The sequence below is a fragment of the Triturus cristatus genome, chromosome 7 (genome assembly GCF_964204655.1).
Source record: "Triturus cristatus chromosome 7, aTriCri1.1, whole genome shotgun sequence".
NCBI classification, from domain to species: domain Eukaryota; kingdom Metazoa; phylum Chordata; class Amphibia; order Caudata; family Salamandridae; genus Triturus; species Triturus cristatus.
In genome coordinates, this window is record NC_140590.1 from 1,225,471,999 (window position 1) to 1,225,492,424 (window position 20,426).

The following is a 20,426-nucleotide window of genomic DNA, read 5'->3' on the forward strand; positions in this document are numbered from 1 at the left end:
GCCCCGCGTGTGGGTATTCCAGTCCAACTCAGGCTGACAAATGCAAAATGAAAAATGGATGGACAGAATGCAGAACAATGTCATACATTCACCCAAGTACAGTGATCTAGGCCTAAAGCAATATTTCTTTTGCTCCCCATACCTTTCCAGTTTGAACCCAGCCATAGGTAATTCAGTCTTGCCCCTGCTGCCTATGGGAACAGTCCAGTCCGAACTGCCAGGCCAGGTCCTCCCTGGACTGGAAACAAGCATCCTGAGACCAGTTTCAGGGTAGCACCCCTCAGCATCCAGGCTAGCTTGACTCCAGTGGCATTGAGAGCACGGGACCCACGTCTGGGCATACCTGTGCAACTCGGGTTGACAAATGCAAAAGAACAATTGATGGACAGAATGCAGAACAATGTCATACATTCACCCCAGTACAGAGATCTGGGTCTAAATCCATTGTTTTTTTGCTCCCCATGTCATTCCAGTTTGAACCCAGCCATATGCAAATCAGTCTTGACCCTGCTCCCTATGGGAACAGTCCAGCCTGAACTGCCAGGCCATTTCCTCCCTGGACTGGAAACAAGCATCCTGGGACCCATTTCAGGGTAGCACCCCTCATCAGCCAGGCTAGCTTGACCCCCAGTAGCATGGAGAGCACGGCGAGCACGGCACCCACGTCTGGGCATGCCAATCCAACTTGGGGTGACAAATGCAAAATGAACAATTGATGGACAGAATGTCATACATTCACCCCAGTACAGATATCTGTGCCTAAATCCATTGTTTTTTTGCTCCCCATGCCTTTCCAGTTTGAACCCAGCCATATGCAAATCAGTCTTGACCCTGCTCCCTATGGGAACAGTCCAGCCCGAACTGTCAGGCCACGTCCTGCCTGGAGTGGAAACAAGCATTCTGGGACCCATTTCAGGGTAGCACCCCTCATCAGCCAGGCTAGCTTGACTCCAGTGGCTTGGAGAGCATGGGACCCACGTCTGTGCATACCCATCCAACTCAGGCTGACAAATACAAAAAGAACAATTGATGAACAGAATGCAGACCAATGTCATACATTCACCCCAGTACAGAGATCTGGGCCTAAATCCATTGTTTTTTTGCTCCCCATGCCATTCTAGTTTGAGCCCAGCAATATGCAAATCAGTCTTGACCCTGCTCCCAATGGGAACAGTCCAGCCTGAACTGCCAGGCCAGGTCCTCCCTGGACTGGAAACAAGCATTCTGGGACCCATTTCAGGGTAGCACCCCTCATCAGCCAGGCTAGCTTGACTCTAGTGGCATGGAGAGCACAGGACCCACGTCTGGGCATACCTATCCAACCTGGAGTGACACATGCAAAAAGAACAATTGATGGACAGAATGCAGAACAATGTCTTACATTCACTCCAGTACAGAGATCTGGGCCTAAATCCATTTTATTTGCTCCCCATGCCATTCCAGTTTGTACCCAGGCATATGCAAATCAGTCATGACCCTGCTCCCAATGGGAACAGTCCAGGCCAAACTGCCAGGCTAGGTCCTCCCTGGACTGGAAACAAGCATCCTGGGACTGGTTTCAGTTGGACTGTTTTCCCTTTCTCACTTTGCCACTGGATTCAAGCTAGCCTGGCTCATTAGGGGTGTTACCCCGAAACCGGTCCCAGGATGCTTGTTTCTGGTCCAGGGAAGACATGGCTTGGCAGTTTAGGCTGGACTGCTCCCATGAGGCACAGGGTGAAGACTGATTTGCATATAGCTGTGTCTGAACTGGGGTGGCAAAGTGAGCTAAAGAATGATGATGAATTCAGCCTAGATATGTGACTGGGGGTGAGTGTTTGAAACGTTTCAGCACTCCGTTCATCATCTCCTTGTGTTTGCTTTATTTGCCCTAAGTTGGCAGGGTATGATGCCCAGACGTGAGTCCCTTGCTCACTTTGCCACTGGATTCAAGCTAGCCTGGCTGCTGAGGGGTGTTATCCCGAAACCAGTTCCAGAATGCTTGTTTCCGGTCCAGGGAAGACATGGCTTGGCAGTTCAGGCTGGACAGTTCCCATGAGGCACAGGGTCAAGACTGGTTTGCATATAGCTGTGTCTGATCTGGGGTGGCGAAGTGAGCTAAAGAATGATGATGGATTCAACCCAAATCTGTGACTGGGGGTTAGTGTTTGAAAAGTTTCAGCACTCCATCCATCATCTCCTTGTATTTGCACTGGACTGCTAGCAGCAGCCTAGGCTTGATGTGTCCAGTCCAGACACCATACCAAGGAAGACTGACCTGCACGTCAAGGGAATTCAGGGACAGTGAGACCCACATTGAGAGTGGCCCATCTGTCCTGTTTGTCCCTTTTATGCAAAACAAACACAAAGAAGTGAGTCTTTGACTGCTGCCCCCAACGCCTCAAAATAGCTATGCACCCGTGCTCCATTGCCCGAGTCCAAGGGAGGTGACGGTGCCAACAGGGTCATCTGAACCTCAGGAGCTAAATCCGTCCTTGGGTTTTTCCAGACTGGACTTCCAGTCGCTACCTGAGCCACTTTCTGCAGGCCCCCTCCAAGAGCGAGTGACTGCAGCACTGAGTCTGACGCCAAAAAAAACCATTGCCCCCGAGCCCCACAGCCCAAGGGGAAGTGGACCAATGGTGTGTCTATGTGCCCAAGGATCTCAAGCGCCGAGCTCCCCTGTGGGTTCACGCAGACTGGTCTCCCAGTCCCAGTTTGCAGTCTCTTACTGTCCCATTGAAGTGAATGGGACACCTGATGCTGTAACGCGCCTCTGCACCCGGAGGACACAGAGGCTCCCGAGCTGACCAGTTGGTGTGGTATTGGACCTTGCACCATACTCCCCTCAAGTCCCAGAGAACAGTCCCGTCTGTTGCTGTTAAGTGCCCAAATGCAGTACATGTTTTCCCCCAAAGGATAGCATTACCGTTCACAATAAACTGAGGTGCAAACTTTTGAAAACTTTAAAAATCATAACGCAAAAAAGTACTAACCTGAGGCCAGACAAGGATGGAGTACTGATGCATATCCCGGGAGATGGGGATATATATCATCTTTACACAAGGGAGGGCCGGGACCTGGAAATGAGGTGACTGCGAAACGCAAAAGCACACAGCAAGGTACAGAGGAAGGGACTTAGTGGGCCCAATAGATGCAGTTAGGAGACAGCAGTGCGGGGCGGGAGGGGGAGGGGGTGGCGGGTAGTTACCTTGTTGAGGAGGGACAGGGGAGTGGGGGGGAATTGAGACCCACATAGAAGAATCCCTACTAAGCAAAGCCTGAGACAAATGGAACAGGGCTCAATACAGACATGGATATGTACAATATGTAATGGGATAGTCTGAGCATGTAAATGCTATGCACTTTCTTGTACCACAATCAGCGGAATGGCTGAATGATATGTAAAAGGCAATAAAGTTTGTTTAAAAAGAAAAAAGTACTAACCTGATTCCGATGATCTTGGTATCTAAATTCATATAAAAGTACATATTATTTTAATAAATTGGTGTCAGATTTCTTTATCGAGTGTGTGTCTCAATTACTGACTTTGTATGTGCAATCGATACTTAGTACTACCCTCTGATATGCTCACCCACACTAGTACAAAAGAGAGCATTTGGAATATACTTAGTGCCTCTGTAATTCCTTTGGGGTTTGTCTGGACTCTTTTCACATTGTACCTCTTTTTGGCATGCTATATAAAGAGCCAGCTTCCTACAATGATGTAATGAGGTTCTGAGAAAGGATGGTTGGAGAGAGCTGGTAGAAGAAGTTGAAGCACATGTGTGTTCACTTCTTTTGTTGGCATAAATTAAACTTTTACCTGGATCTTTGTTGGTACATTGCTTCAAAGAGGCATAACAAATGTGGCAATGACTTGTGGGGCAAGGAGCATAGTGTAGAATGCACATGTGCAGCAAAGATTTGGTTTTCTACTGCCGAACAAATTCCTGTTGGATGAGTTAAAGAGCACATGCCGCTGTGAACATAAGGAGGTCGTTGCTGGTAGCTTACATTTTATTCGCACATTCAAATTAAAACAATGAATCAAACTGAAGCCGTTATGGTGCTGCGTGTGCAGGCAACAAAAGTAAAATACCCACCAACAAAGAGGACAGAAAGGGGAGTACCATCTATCCACCATCTGCATGCTTAAAAGTCACAAGCATTAACCAACGTGGCAGCCATATTGGATTGGTTGCAACACACATTGAATCCTGGATAGCATTGGAAAATATATGCTTGAGCAGGGTTTTTAATTAAAATTGCAAGGGGCTTGATTCTCTTTTCCCCTTTGAACTTTAATGGGATGTAACCCCCTAAATAGTAATGGTATTTCCAGACGTGGGTCCCGTGCTCACAGTGCCACTAGAACTGTGCAACACCCAACCGATGAGCCCTGATCAGGGTAAATCCTATCTTGGGCTCCTTGTGTTATGGTTCAGGAAGGACCTAGCCTGGCAGATCAGGTTGGACTGTTTCCATTAGAGCATGATCAACACTAATTTACATATGGCTGGGGGCCAAACTGAAGTGGCATGGTGGGCAAAAGAATGATAGGTTGGAATGCCAATTCAATTCAATTCAAAAAACTTTATTGCGACAATTAAGTCATAAAAGTGTCAAACATCATCATCTTACATAAGTACAACTAAACCAGAATGTGAAAATCAATATAAGTTTATACTTATGCGCCTAGAACAATGGTATTCTCCATATTTAATAAACAAAATACTATTGCCTATACATCCAAAGAAATTAAATCATTTCATATTTCCCATTAGCATTTCATCCTCGACTACGAAAAACAATCTAGGGAACAAAAGATCATTAACTGGGAATATGCTATACATGATTGGATACATAGACAAATGAATCAGGGGGGCTGTTCGATGGGCTCTTTGTTATTAATCTGTCTAGATCGTATTATCCAAGCCCACTTAATATATTTTGCCATTGCTATAGCAATTTTCGGGCTCGGATCTGAGGACAGAATTCTTAGAGCCTCCTCGTGCCTTCGGATTCCTATTTGCAGACAGACGGGTAGTACCCATTTTTTCCGTGGGAGGACGTAAAGGGGACAAAAAAACACAAAATGATTCATAGTTTCAATAACGTCCCCGCACTTTGGGCATTTATCCTGAGATCCTTTGACCCATTTAGATGTAAATATACGGATCGGAAGGGTACCTATCCTAAACTGAAAGTAGAGCTTGCGATCACTTGGTACTTCGATCAGGCCCCAGTACAATTCCTGTCTGGGGTAGGCCTTAACTTCTAGGAATCTAGCTGTTAGATGGGAAGTGCTCCCCTTCACAGATGATTCCAACCCGATCATTTCCCAATATTTTGCCTTCACAATTTCTTTTGAGGGAAAGACCGCATTTAGGGGATCATCCCACAAATTTCTCCACCCCAGTTTATATAGTAGCATTTTTAGAGATCTCAGTCAGTCAATTTTTTGAAAGGGATCTTTTTCCATAATTTCCTTTAAGCCCAAAGCCTAATGCTTAAGCTACTCGGTTGTCCATATCCTATGCCAATACAGCAGAGGGCGCAAATTGGCTGTGTCTGATAAAGTTTTCAGACCAAGGTCCCAAAAAAGGGGTAACAAAGGAGTGCTTTGTGGCACTCCAACGATTTTCCGGATAAACTCGCTCTCCATGACATTCAAGCTTTTTGAATTATTACCATGCCCCCATAGCTCGGACCCATATAAAGACGAGCTACAGATCTTCATTGAGTAAATCTCAAGGAGTGGGCCAATTGGTTGTGTCTGCGAGGTTTTGAATCTTTTTAAAAGGAAGCCTGTCTGCTGTTGGAACTTCAATATAGACAAATCTATTTGACTTTTCTAACTCATATTCTTTTGTAACGTAACTCCCAGATAAGTGAAAGATTCTACCTGCTCCAGAGGAGAGCCATTCATAAGCATTACTCCTTTAAAAGGTTTGTAAGACCTACATGGTTTAGGGCCATTAAGAACCATAAACTTAGTTTTGGCAACGTTTATTTCCAGGCCACGTAGCAAGCAGAACTCTTTGAAGCGCCGGAGGGTGAGCTGCAGGCCACTCGGGGTTTTGGAAATCAGCAATGTGTCGTCCGCGAACATAAGGACTGGAACACGAGTAACTGCCATGGCCGGTGTATCCGAGGGGGCCCGGGAGAGCGAAAACAGGGTCGGTGCCAAAACACTACCCTGCCGAACTCCTCGCTGAACGGGGAAAGACTCCGTAACCTCACCCTGCCGTGCCCACCGGACCCGTGCAAAGTTGTCCTCATGCAAGCGGACCACCAATGCCAACAACTCCGGTGCCATTGCCATCTCCTCCAGTACTCGCCACAGCTTGTCTCGCGGGACTAGATCGAAGGCTGCCTGCAGGTCAACAAACACTGCGTACAAAACCCCCCTTTCTAGGACCACTGTTCTCCAATATAGGACTATAAACCTAAAAACCTGGTCTATAGTACTGGTCTTAGAGCGAAACCCAGCCTGGAGAGGACTCAAGATGTTACTATCCTCCATCCAGGTCTGGATTTCGCCCAGGACCAGCCGACCCATAATTTTTTGCATAGCGTCAATCAGACTAATGGGCCTATGGTTACTAGCCAGCGATTTGTCCCCTTTTTTATATATTGGGACAATTTCAGCACCTTTCCAGGATTGGGGAATGGCCATTCCCTGAGCTACAGCATTAGCTACATAGGTAATATATAGACGCCATCTTTGCCTATCGTGCAAAAATACGTCGGCAGGGATACAATCCATACCAGGTGCACGTCCTTGTGTTACCGTATCCAAGGCCCTATCGACCTCCTCAGGGCTGAAAACAGAGTTGTTATAAAACACCTTTCCCTGGAAAGTCATACTGGCTTCCTCAGCGCCCTTTGCATATTGTGACTTAAAAAATTCGACCCAGGAGCTCTGAGGGACATGATTGTGCGGGCTATCAATGATCTCACCCCTCTTCCATTTAAAAATGTCCCAGAACTCTTTTTGATTTTTATCAATGCATGCTGCCTTGAGCTCTTGCCACTCGCTCTCTTCCCATTCTTTTTTTGCTTTCCATTGGGTCCTTCTGTAGGTATTACGTGCTATTTTAATCTTGCTTGGATCTTTTGTTTTAAGGGCGACGCCCAGATCTCCACGGGCTTGTTTGCAGGGGGCATTAAACCATTCCTCATGTTTACTTCTAGAGACTTGTTTTGCTGAGGAAGGTCTACAAAAATAAGATTTAAGTTTGACGAATAAGTTTTCGTGTGCTTTCTCAGTTACAGCTAGAAGTTGGCTTGTAGTGCCACCAGCCATCATTAAAGTCAACGCTTCTTCAACATTAGACTCAATGGTAGCTAATAGATCAGGATGCTCTGCTACTTTATGCCACTTAAGGTGGCGCTCGTCATTTGATAAAGCAGCTGCTGGTCCTGTCATATCGGGAGCTCAAACTATTCTATCTCCCAAGCCCAAATTAAAAGTAGCGACTAATGGGTGGTGGTCACTTTCTATTCGAGACTTGACCACCATATCCACTAGGGTGTACCACATCCTCAAATGAACTAGGAGGTAATCTATATTACTTGCCCTGATGCCATTGTCATAAGTTTTTCTACACTTCCTATCTGATATGGTTCTGCCATTGGCTGCCCTAAGTTGGTTGCCCAGGCAAAATCCTTTCAGAAACATGGCCGCCTCTGTCCACTTACTAACTGGCTTTGTCTCGAGCTGTGGAACACCCCATCTAAGGTCCTCCTCCTCAGTTAAGAGCAAATCATGAGGGCCTAGTGGCTCAAAGATCATGTTAAAATCTCCCGCAATCAGTGGGAATACGTCAATTGATCTAGTTTCAACAAGGGTATCTAATGCTAATGCCACCTGCGATTTTTTCCCGCCTGGTAAAACCCTAATATACACATTATATATGTCAATTTTAAAATTTAGCGGGAAATTCAGCCTAATTCCCATTATGTCATTATTCAAAATTGGGATAGGTTGGCCATGTCTCCTGAAAGAGACAAACATCATGCTCGCTAATAAAGTCTGACCAAAGAGATGATGATAGTTGAATCCCAAACCCGCCACATTCCAGGATAAAAGCGATATATGATCTACAACATTATTTGCCCCTTCAGCACTCTCAATATTTAATAACAAAGGAGTAACGACACCATGTGGATAAGATAAGCTAACCTCATTCCTTAACATTTCTCTATGAGGCAAGGCTTGTGGACCCCATTCCCAAGCCCCAGCTATATTTGCTGGAGCTGGAGATCCATTTTCACCACTGTTGCTATCCATTGAGGGCCACACTCCTTGCTTTGTGGCCTCCTCAGGCCCTGGGACTGCATATGTCTTTTCGTGGTTAAAATGACCACTTCTACCATTCTGTCAATCGCAGTCCGCTAACCCTGATAAAACATCAAATCTATTAATGGACCTTATATCCTTGAAAGTGCATCCATTTGGTACAAATCCCCCTCGTGTTAGCCCACCTAGGGGCGAAAACATGGGAGGATAAAAATAGGACAGTGTCATAGTATTTATTAGAGATGAAGGATCATCTTGGGGCCAAGAACAAATATATTCCACACAGTGTCTATCCCTGAAATTAATTATGATACAATCCCCCTTTATCGACTTAGGTCTCCTACCCACCCAATTAACTCTTCTGGCGAACAGAATTTCCGCGCACATATAGGCCGGCAATGGTCGTTTATTATTAAGCCAGAATGTGCATTGATTCTTTAAGTCCCTATATGATTTCCTTGTTCCATTCGCCAGGGGTGGGACCCCTGTCAAAACCACCACATAAGGGGCGGCTTCGGGAGGGAGATGCATATCAATTAGACCTGTCGAGGCCTGCAGTAAGGACTGGGCAGGTATAGGCTGTTTATCACTTCTATCTCTTCCATACCCGGGGATAAATGGCGCTTCACGTGGTGGGGGATGATCAACACTTGGTGGGTTATCTACAGCTAAAGAGGCATGAGTCTCCTGAAAATTGGGTAGATTATTATTTACAATGGCACTTACTGGATTGGTAACGGGGGATTTAATCTTAGAGCTTGTGCCTGTCACACTAGGACACTCCTTTTGAGAACCAGGACCCTGTCTGCCTCCCCATGGCTTTGCCGAGGCAAGTGAAAGTTCCATACATACAAGTCTGCTCTCTATGGAGCTCAACCTTTCATAAATTTGTTCACATAGATTCTTTAGAGTACTTTCCAGTTTGACCCAGAACGATGAGTCTGTATCTTCCATAGACGTATTCCCCAAAAGCAATGATGGAATTGCCCTCACTTCAACAGATGTAGGTTTTGGGCAAGGTGCAATATCCTTCCTTGGAGCAGAAGCAAGGTCTGGCTTAACTTTTTTCCCAACAACTGTCCGTTGGTTTCCCCTACGTTTTTTTGTCAAAGTTGGAACTAATTGATGTTGTACAGAACCCACTTTTGTATTACTTGCAGAGCGGGTCTTTATATTTCACAAAGGCTTCGAGGTTGGGACCGCTTCGCTAATTTTCAACATATCAGCAGTTTCACTTGGGATTTCAATCAGTGTTGGGGAACATATCATTATGTCTTCATCACACTCCTCGGCCGGAGGAGATGTTGAACCCAATAAATCCGATATTACAGGCGATCGATGCAATGGTGACCTTATGTTAGCCATGCTTCCCAGAGAGGACCTCTTGTCACAAAGAGTGTCTAATGAGAGTCTTTTTTCTGTTAGTTCTATGTCTTTAGCGAGTGCTGATTTCACTCGCACTAAAAAATTGTCTAAAGTCCCCATTAGAACTCCCCCAGAGAGTTGTGTAGTAGGTCCATCCCTTTTGGTATGCTTATCCATTAGTTAAGATAATTGGACAGACACAGTACAGTGGCAGCAATCTTAGGTAACAAGCTAGGAACTAGACCTTACCCACAGTAGTCCAATTGTAGATCTTAAACGACAATTATTAGAGAAAGGCCCCGTTCCGTTCTCTGACGTTCTCGGACGGGCTCAGACGGGGGCCCGCCCTTGGCCTGGGCTTCGCCCGGCGCGCGCCCGCGCGCAGCGGGGGCCGTGAGCAGTCTTATAGCGTCAGGGCAGGAGGGCGGGAGTACGGGAAGAGGACGCAGCTGTTTCCAATCACTGGGCTGCTGGTCCTCGCAGTCCCTTAGTTGCCTCTCTCCTTCAAGCAACAGTCACTAGCACTTTTGGCAATACCTCCAATGGCAGCACTCCATGGTTTTTTAAAATCAGCAGGTTAAAAAAGCACTCTGTAAGCTGTAAGCTCCTTCCACGAACGGCACCCGCAGAGTGGGGGCCGTGAGCAGGCTTATAGCGTCAGGGCAGGAGGGTGGGAGTACGGGAAGAGGACGCAGCTGTTTCCAATCACGGGGCTGCTGGTCCTCGCAGTCCCTTAGTTGCCTCTCTCCTTCAAGCAACAGTCACTAGCACTTTTGGCAATACCTCCAATGGCAGCACTCCATGGTTTTTTAAAATCAGCAGGTTAAAAAAGCACTCTGTAAGCTGTAAGCTCCTTCCACGAACGGCACGGGTTGGAATGCCATTATTGACCTTAGCCCTCTCTGCTGGGTCACCCCCAAACATTTCATGTTAGACATATCAGCCTCAGGGTGGTCTTTACCAAAACATTTTGCCTTACTCCTCCATTTTTGCTGATCTTGTTTTTGTTGGCCTTAGGACTCTGTGCACTTTACCACGGCTAACCAGTGCTAAAGTGCTTGTTTTTACTCGCTAAAACATGGTAACATTGGCTTACACCTAGAACAGTTCCAACAGAGTGTCTCACTTGGTCACATTATAACCTACTTCAAGCTTGACATCAAATTTTCAAATCTATAATTCTCAAATAGCTTGAAGGTTTATCAAATCAGGTATCACCACATAATTTAGCTAATTCAGGTTCAACTGGATTTTTGTTGACTCATCTTGTATTTGATGCATTATGTTAATTGTGACGAGACCAGAAATGTGGTTTACCACAGGAAAAACACCCAAAGTGGCATATGTGGTAAACCACTGGTGATCCATCCTGCTTTGAAGCATTTGCCGTGGTTCAACTGAGCGTCAGTGATTGTGTCTTTTCTTTAGCTCTGGATTAGGTATAACACATCACTGGATTTTCAGGTGAATTACCCATTTATAGTCAAACGTTTTGCTGGTTAGTGGATGAACAGCTGTTTAGGGCATACTTAACAGCTGGGCATGTTGGAGAGGTTGCAGTATGCATATAGGGTGTGGATGGGGGACACTGAGATGTATATCAAAGCGTTTCCTGGATTGTATGTCAGAATTGCATTGCATTTTTACAACACATTTCTAAAGCTTGATTTTGAACCCTCAGGGAGACTCCGGTGGACCTCTGGTGTGTGAGGTTGATGGGATCTGGCTGCTGGCTGGAATTGTGAGCTGGGGAGAAGGATGCGCGGAGCCGAACCGTCCTGGAGTGTATACCAGAGTGGCTGCCTATTCCAGATGGATACAGCAGTATTTGCCTGTGATGGAATTCAGCATTGTGAAGATTGCGAGCAACACCACAGTGGTCACCCCATTAACAACCAACAGCACATATGTAGGGCAAAAAAGCCAGCAGAGCCTAGTGACCTCAAACCTGGCAGTGTGTACCAGCTCCACGGCTGCCCTTTTGACAGCCTTCCTGCTCAGCTACCTGTAAACCAGAAGAAGACCAACAACATCAGATGGACAATTGGAATTTAGCTTGGATATCCACATCGCCAAGTTTCACTTAAGAGCATAAGTAATGGAATTCCCACTTGACTACTATCAATGGCAACATTTGTCGCAGTCTCGCAACATGTATATGAGAAGCATGCTAGTGATTTCTATTTATAGTGGCTCAGTGATGGTGCTGACCACCTTACCGTACATCAAGAACATTCTTGTTATTTCGGTTCTGTGCTGCTTTTGGGCATAAATAATTTCTGATAGTGAAGTCAACAGGGAACACTTTGCTCTCCTCTAGATCAGGGATTTGGAAGATTTGGCTACATAATTACAGGACGTCCCCACAGGAATCTCTCAAGTTCAAAAGCCTGGTTTCCAAGCCGCGGCTCAAGTATGAACTACATTTGGTTGCACTAAATGTTGACTCTATCCCAGCCCCATAGAAACGTTGATGTGTGTTTTTTAGGTGATGTCATTGGAATTTATTTGGGGCTTTTAGCAATATGACTGTTCCATTAGTATGCCCTTATTTTCCTGTTTCTGATGTCAGGCACACTCTGGTCCCCCACAAAGATAGCTTAATCTGAGCATTTGTGTCTTGTTCCCTCATTCCAGTACACCCGGATACAAGGAATATTTAAAGAACTCAATCTCCTTAAGTAGTCTCTCCTAACTCAGCAGTTTTTCCTGGAGCCACCCTATATTAACCAGGTCAGCAGACAAACATTTTCCACTAAGAGTCAATTAATATGTGCTTATTTATATTTGATTTATAGAATTCTCAAATTTACTCTTCATACGTTTGTAGTACAACTTAGAATATCGACTACCACGTTATGTGAAAGTGAAGTAAAAAACATTAATTTATTATGGCTATTTTTCAGTGCTGATGAAGAAAATCCTTTGACCATTTGTAAATGTCAGTGTTGATGATTTATGTGTTGTAGGATAAGGAGTAAGAAGGGAGGTATTTATAGCTTTCTTTTTATGAGTTCAGTTAATTTGAAGGTTCAGACTGGGGATGTGGTTGGGTTTAGGGTTGGGATTGTGGCTAGAGTTATGTTTAAGCCTAATTTTAATATTAGGGATTCATTAGCCTAATATCTGAGTTTAAGATTGGGATTAGGGTTGACATTATGGTTTGGTATGGACTGCGGTTAAAGTCAAGGTTAGAAATGATATCAGGATAAATTATGTTTCATATTCTAGAATTTATTAGGTTTACTTTACTTGTTTTTAAGATGTGAAGCACTTTTTTGTCTGATGGGAATTATTCCCTATCTAATGTTCGTTATCCGCAGTATTGTTGTGAGATAATTTTCTTAAAAATCAAAAGAAACTGCCTATTTAGGAAAAGTGCAACTCTAAAAAGTATTGCCAAAAATACCTTATGTAAAGTTGTTGCAATCTTAGAGTTCATTTGTTGTGAGTTTAGGTTCCATGGGTGGCCTAAGGGCACATCTGTTAGAACATACTTAGAAGATGAATGGCTACCTCATCTGCACTTCAAATTCCTTCTAACTAATCGTCTTGCCTTGGGCAGGGCTGTTGCTCTTAACTCTAGTGCGAGCTTCCTGGAGCACCCCCGCACCCAGAAGGCCCAATTTTTTACAGAGAATGTTTCCACCTGTGCAGCCTGCAGTAAGCAGAAGACTTGACATGACTCAGTGAATGAAGCAGAAACTAAACTGGTGGGGCAAGGGAGAGGATGAATGAAATATTTGAAGGGGACCAAAAGGCACATTACAAGTCTTGGAAGGAATATGTCCCATGTAATCACATGTCTTCCTCAGTGCAACTTACAAGGGCTAAGTTCACACCAACCCAGCTTCCTGTTCATGGGATCTCTCTTCTGAATACCAGACCCCAAGAGTAGACCTTCAACCTCCTGTGGGATTTGGCCAGGTAGTAGTTTAGCAGAGACAGACAACAATGACTCACCACAACTCAGGGCGAGTATCTCCATGCTTGGAATTTCACTGTTGCCCTGCATGCTTTGTGCTTCACTGATTCCTACAGTGGCCCTATATTCCTCTGATAAAGCTTCCCCTAATAAGATTTCAGAAGGACTTTCACATCTCTTCCAGACCTGGCAAAGAAACTAGAAGTCTGGTGTTTCAATTTTTATTAACATTTTCTATCACTGTAACAAGAGAGGTACATTTAAAAAGAATACAATACGTAGTCAAATCGCCAAGCAGGGAGAGTAAACCAACAAGGTAAAATGCAAACCCGTAATTCATCTGTAGACCAGGCATCCATGAAGAACCCTCAAAAAATGAGGAGAAATACCAAGTTCAAGTTCAAGTTCAAAAAGTAAGTTTATTTAGACCGTTGGTCTTTAAACTACATATAACACAATAAAACACGACATTGTGTTTAAAATTCTAAAAATGAGCCATCAAAGAAGAAATTATTACACATTCATTATCTCCTTACATCATAAAAAAAACTACTTTTCTTAACATCAACCTTAATTTTGTTAAAACAATTCCATACACAATTTATGAGCATGATCTAATAACACATATGTGATCCAAGCATTTTAAATTTCTATTTTAAAACACTTAAGATTACCCAGTTTAAAATCTCTATTTATCAATACACGGTCCACTCCTCCATTTCCTATTCTGTAAATAACCTTTTAACAGCCTGGATAAACTTTGCCACTGCTATTGCAATATTGAGATATTGTATATCTATAAGGAGCTCTGCTGTTTGCGTCTGTGACTTAATACCATACTTTAAAAGAACTTGACGTAGGAACAGTGTTCGCTGGGGTAGCAATTTTTGGCAATCCATTAACAATTGCATTTCATGCCCATCCGGCATGTACATCTATCCTTAGGATCCATCAGTACTCTTTTTATTTTATCATTTGATCGAGCGGGATTAATACCTACTCTCACCCTTAGTAATTCCATTCTGAGCCAAATACCAAAAATAGCTGAGTGTATATCTCTAAGAACAGACACAGAACGTGAGCAAGTAGGTAACAAATACTTCTTAACAGCTTAAAGGGGTGAAAGAGAAGAACAAAACCTTCAAAAGGGGAAAGAGATAAAGGAAACATTATCCCACAGAGGGAGAAAGGAAAGAAAGGGAACAGCCATATGTAAGGAAATAAAATATGATGGCCTTCTGTCCTCAGCACTTTCCAGGCCAAGTCATAATGAACCATCCCAACAAGATCAAAATCAAGGAACCCCCTATTAAAGAAAGCAAACCAAAATGAGGATCTAAGTCTGGAAAACCTTAAAATGAAGGGACTTGGGTACAGCACTTAGGGATCTGCATGGAGCATGATGCAGGGTGTGGCACCTCGTAGACCCCTTAAGTGATGGGTGTGTTTGGCTCTTTAAACTTTAGGAAAAGAGCCCCAAACCTCCTAAAATATCTGCAATTTGTCATTTAGCTTATAAATAAGTTGCTCAAAGCATGCTACGTTGTACATGTTGACCAACCAGGTCATTAATGTGGGCGTTAGAGTCCATTTCCAAAGTCTCAGAATTACCAATTTAGCCTCCGCTAGGGCAGTGAAGAACTATCTATTAACATCTCGAGTCACAGAGGGAAGGCCAGAAGTATCATGCCAGGCACTCTAAGGTCTGTGTACACAAGATCGTTCCTCATATGGTACCAAACCTGCGGCCAGAAGGGGCTCAGCTGATCTCATTCCCATAAAATATGAGAATATCACAGTTCGTTATGCCACATCTCCAACACGGTGAATCCACACTAAGAGGCATTGTTTGATCTTGAAGGTGACCAGTACCAATGGTAGACGATCTTAAAAAAAGCACTAATTAAGATGCGCTTCCTGTAAACCTTTATTATAGTTTGCCAGTAGTGTATCCCAGTCATCATCCAGGAATTGTGTGTTGAGATGCGATTCCCACCAGTCACACAGTGCTGTGGATGTGGGAGAGGAAAATCATGATTTCAGCAATGTCGCATACAGTCCCACATTAGTCTCCCCAAACTGTTTCCAAGTGTGGATGTATTGATTAATGAACAAGCTAGGGAGACCAATATGTGTCTTCCCCATGCATATGATAAGGCTTGGGACAAGTGATTGTATTTCCATAATTGGGAGGATGGAATTGTAAATTCCCGTATCAAGTTGGGGCATGAATTGATAGAGCCATTAGAGACAAGGTCTTAAATGTGGTGAATACCATGAGTAATTCAAGTGGACCAGTGAATTTCCTCCCCACTGACCGTGGTAGCCACATAGCACCAAAGAGGGGCTTTAGAGTGAACATAGTGCAGGACCTGCATCAGCCTATGAGCCCTATCCCACGTGTACTGCAATGGCTCAGGGCAAACCACCTTTTAAAATCATGCTCCATGCGATCAACAATGGGTTGCACATTGACCAGAACCATGTCTTCCAGACCTTGATTAATATGCACCCGGAGGTATTTTAAATGGGTCTGAAGCCACTTGAATGGTAGGCTAGCCAGAGAGGCTTTCATGATGGATGGCATTAAGGGCAGGGCATCACATTTCAACCAGTTTATCTAACAGGCAGAAAACTGGGAAAAAGTCCAATTGAGAGATCAGAGTGGGTGCTGTGGCTGAGGGGTTTGATAATGTCACCACTGTAGTAAAATGCCTTAACCTCCATCACTGTTGTGTGCATTTCCTTAATGCTGCGATCCAATCAAATTGCAATCTCCAGCAGGCTCCAGAGCCAACAGGAACAACAATGAAGACAAGGGAAACACCAGTCTGGTGCAGCAGTGGATGTCAAAATAAGGGGAGGAGAAACCCCCACATGTGTCAAGTGCAGTGGGAACACAGTACGTTCCCCTGGTTAGTGTGAGAAAGTAAGGACCTATGCCCATCCTCTGCATGGACGAAAGAGATAACTCCAATCAACACAGTCAAAAGCCTTTTCGGTACCCAAGGTGAGGAGGACATTCCCTTCCACCTCATCCCTCACCTGCCAAATAATATGTGAGAGAGTATGCAAATGATTAGTCGAAGAGCGTCCGGGGACAAAGCCAACCTGGGACGAGTGAATAAAAGTCATGATAACTTTTTTCAAATGTGTTGCCAATACATTTGCCATTTTAACATCCACATTTATCAAAGAAGTTGGGTAATAACTAGAACATTCAAGAGTTTCTTCCCCAGTTTTGGGAGGATCAAAATTTGTTCCCTGAGCAGCTCAGCACAGACGTGCCCATTATCTAGGGCCTCCTGATCAACCAAGACTAAGATGGGGATGGTCTGGGCTTTGGTAGCTTTATGAAATTCAGCCGGAAGGCTGTCCTCACTAGGGGCCTTCCCTGTGGGCATAGCAGCGATCACCAAGGCAATTTTCTCCACTGCGATCGCTCCCTCCGGATGCACAGATTGGGTGGACATTAGCTTTGGATGTAGCAGGGTGTTACAAAAGTAAATTCTGCATCCGGGGGCATTTCAGAAGTGTGTGTAACAAGGTAAGCTTCTGGATCATGGATGGCAGGAATAGTCCTAGAAGAATTTTGTTGGCGAAGTTAGTAAGCCAATAGCCTAACTGCCTTTTTCACCCCTTTCGTAATATCACTGACATATGCGAAAGAGGCGTTTCTCTGCCTCTGTGGTACAGAGTTGCTCAAATAGGGGCTGATTCACAGACCTAATCTGAGATAAAATCCTGAACTTACTACTTTTGGTATTCACAGAAGGTATTTAGTAGTAGTAAAGTTAGAATTGTGTCAGTCTAGAGCACTTCCACAGGACACGTAACAAATTAACAGGAGAGTCGCAATGCCTCCAGCACCTATCCCTGTGGGCCGGATTCCAACTATGCAATTGAACAGGGGTCACATACCAATTAGTGGTAATTTTCATTGCAGACTCAATGCTTGAGGTGTTGGTGGCTGTGTGTCGTGCTCTGTAATAAATATCCTGTCACTCCTTTGGGGATAACAGTCTGCTAAGTTCAGATTCCCACCTGACCTGCACTGGGGATTTCTGGTCTCCTCGTGTAGCAATATCTCATATAATTCAGTAATGAGTTGCTTATTTAAATCTTTGCTAAGAACCCATATTTTGAATTTTGTCAGATGCCGCTGTTCAGCTTAAGTGATTGCAGGCTGTATCAGCCAATGTCTGATCTGTGTGTAATGAAACCGTCCCTTTTAAGGGATAGCAAAATCAGCTCGCAGGGCATCAAAAGGTATGGGGCCATCCACGTCGAAGAAATGGCCTATAGACTGCATCCCGCCTGCTGCCAGTTTCAGAACAGAGCGCCATTCAGACCCGATGAGAAGTCACAATTTCACACTACCAAGGTCAAGGGGGAAGGAAACGATGTTAGGCCTTTTTGGGTTGCCAGACCATCCCAGACCCTCAGAGTAGGAGCAGTGATCAGGGATAAATAGAGATTCACGGGCGGTGAATGAGAGGTAGGAATGGGGTTTTCCATAGCGCAGTTCCTACTGGTTCCTGCACATAAACAGCCATGACTTCTCCTATTCTGGACGAGACCACTCAGCCAGACAGCCAAGTTCTGTTCACTGGAAGTAATGTAGCAAGCTTGGGACTCCCAAGTCTCCCTCATTTGGAGGGTTTCAGCTATGGTCGCATTTCATCCGAGGTCTTCAGCCCGCCCACCCAAAATGCTGTAGCGCTTCTTCTAGAGTTCGTAGCATTCCTGCCTGGGGATGTAAGGTGAGAGTTTGGAAGATGTAAAGAATTTTGGGAAGGATCGTCATGTTTAGGGTGGCGATACGTCCCAGCAAAGAGAGAGGGAATAGCTGCCACTGTGTGAGATCAGCCTTCACTCTCAGACTCAGGCCTTGGTAGTTGAGATTCGTAACCCCTTCAAGGGTTGGGGCCAACTGAGTACTCAATTAAGGGATAGATCCTGATGCCCACTGTATCGAGTGGTTCTGAGTCAAGTAGGTCTTGATGTTGGGCGAGACTGTGAGATCCAGGAACTGTGATTTAGCTAGATTCATATGAAATCCGGAGGCCTTCCCAAATTGTCTCATCTCATCCAGGAAGCTCTCGGGGATCATCGAGGGACACAAAAACATCACCTGCATATAATGTTATAATGTGCTTCTCACCCCTGAATCATACCCCCTTGATTTTGGGTTATCCCTCACCCTCTGAGCAAAGGACTCCATATAGAGCACACATAGCAGGGGTGACAAGGGTCACCCCTGCCTCGTACCACGGCATATTGGAAATTGGGCAGACCTTCTCCCATTGACTCTAACAGAAGCCTTAGGCTCCACATAGTTGCTAAGATTCCAGGCACAGAACTACTCACCTAGGCCAAAATGAGCCATGGTCTCAGTTATGTAAGGCCAGTGAAAGCGTTCAAAAGTCTTTTTTGCATTGATGGCAGATAGAATAACTTCTCTCTGGGAACTATTAGCTTTATCATTAAGATGTAAAATTAGTTTGGTGTTGTCCGTGCAGTTACTATGGGGAATGAAACCCACCTGATCAGTGGCAACCAATCCAGGCATTAAGGGTGCGAGGCAGGCTGCTAATATGCCCGTAAATAATTTAGCATCAACATTTAAGAGAGAGATGGATCGATAGGATCAATAATGTTGCTTATCTTTACCAGGTTTCGCTATGACCACTATGGAAGCGCTGTCATTGAGGAGGGAGCGCAGCGAAACTCATGATTAAGTTGAAAACTCTAGTAATGAGCGGAGCTATAGACATACAGAAAACCTCATAAAAAGTCGGCCGGAAAACATCCAGACTAGGCGACTTAAGTAGTATCTGTCTAGAGATGGCTGACATGACATCTTATTTTCTAATTAGAGTGTCTAGCCCAGTTGCCAGATCTTTAGTCAAGCGTGTTACTTCGGACCCTCCCAGGTAGTGAGCTACAATATGGGTGGGAAGAGCTTGTGCAGAATAGAGATCTTTGTAAAATTCCCTGAACCTAGCAGCCACGGGCCCATACCTTTCAATAAGGGCTCCCTCTTTAGTCAGTAAGGAGTCCACCGTTGTAGCCTGATGTTGGGTTTTGAGTTTGTTCGCCAATAACCTCCAGCATTTGTTACCCCCTATAGAAAATGACTGTTTATTCTGCACTATCTAGATCCAACCCTGCCAGTTGGTTTTTAACTGATTCCAGCTGGTGCCATACCCTTGTGGCCCCTGTTCAATGATGAGTGAGTTCCATCTCCTGTACTTGCTGCTGTAATTGCATTTGTTTATACTTCCTTATTATCCGCCTCTGAGATTGCAATAAACTCCCCTCTACTAACCAGGTTCGGAGCGTTCTAAACTATCGAGACATGGGTAATGGGGGTATTATTAATCCTTAAATAATCACCAATTGCCCTCGCTATCTGTTGGACCACAGCTGGTCTTTGTAGGACACTCTATCGCAGCCACCAGGCCCGGGTAGTAGTGTCATTTCTGAGTAGTACAAGGTCTAAAGAAAGGGCTGAGTGATCCGACAGAAAACGTGGTCTATTTCCACTGAAGTGACCGCCATCTGCACATCTCTAGAGCCCAAGAAGTGGTCCAGTCGAGCATATGATTTATGTGTGTGGGAATAAAAAGTATAATCTCGAGTTAGTAGATGATGATCCCACCACAGATCCTTCAGCCCCATCTCTTGGAGCCAAAGGGCTCTGCCTGCGGTGATAGCTCCTGCTGCACTGTCTATGGGCTGATCGGTCAGGCTCATTATGAAAGACCAAGTTAAGATCCCCCCCTTTTAAAAACCACTAGTCCTGTGTTGTCACAGTGTCTGCTACAGCTCTGCGCGAAAACTATT

At 44.7% G+C, this 20,426-nt stretch overlaps 1 protein-coding gene across 1 annotated transcript in view; it reads left to right on the forward strand.

Annotated features, from left to right (window-relative positions):
- Positions 1–12,542, forward strand: part of LOC146811659 (serine protease 27-like) — a 227,066-nt gene extending 214,524 nt beyond the window's left edge. Inside the window, exon 6 of the mRNA XM_085618628.1 lies at positions 11,334–12,542. Coding sequence (XP_085474754.1) covers positions 11,334–11,663 — 330 coding nt within the window. The 3' untranslated portion in view covers positions 11,664–12,542. The remainder of the gene's footprint in view (positions 1–11,333) is intronic.
- The last annotated feature ends 7,884 nt before the right edge of the window (positions 12,543–20,426 follow it).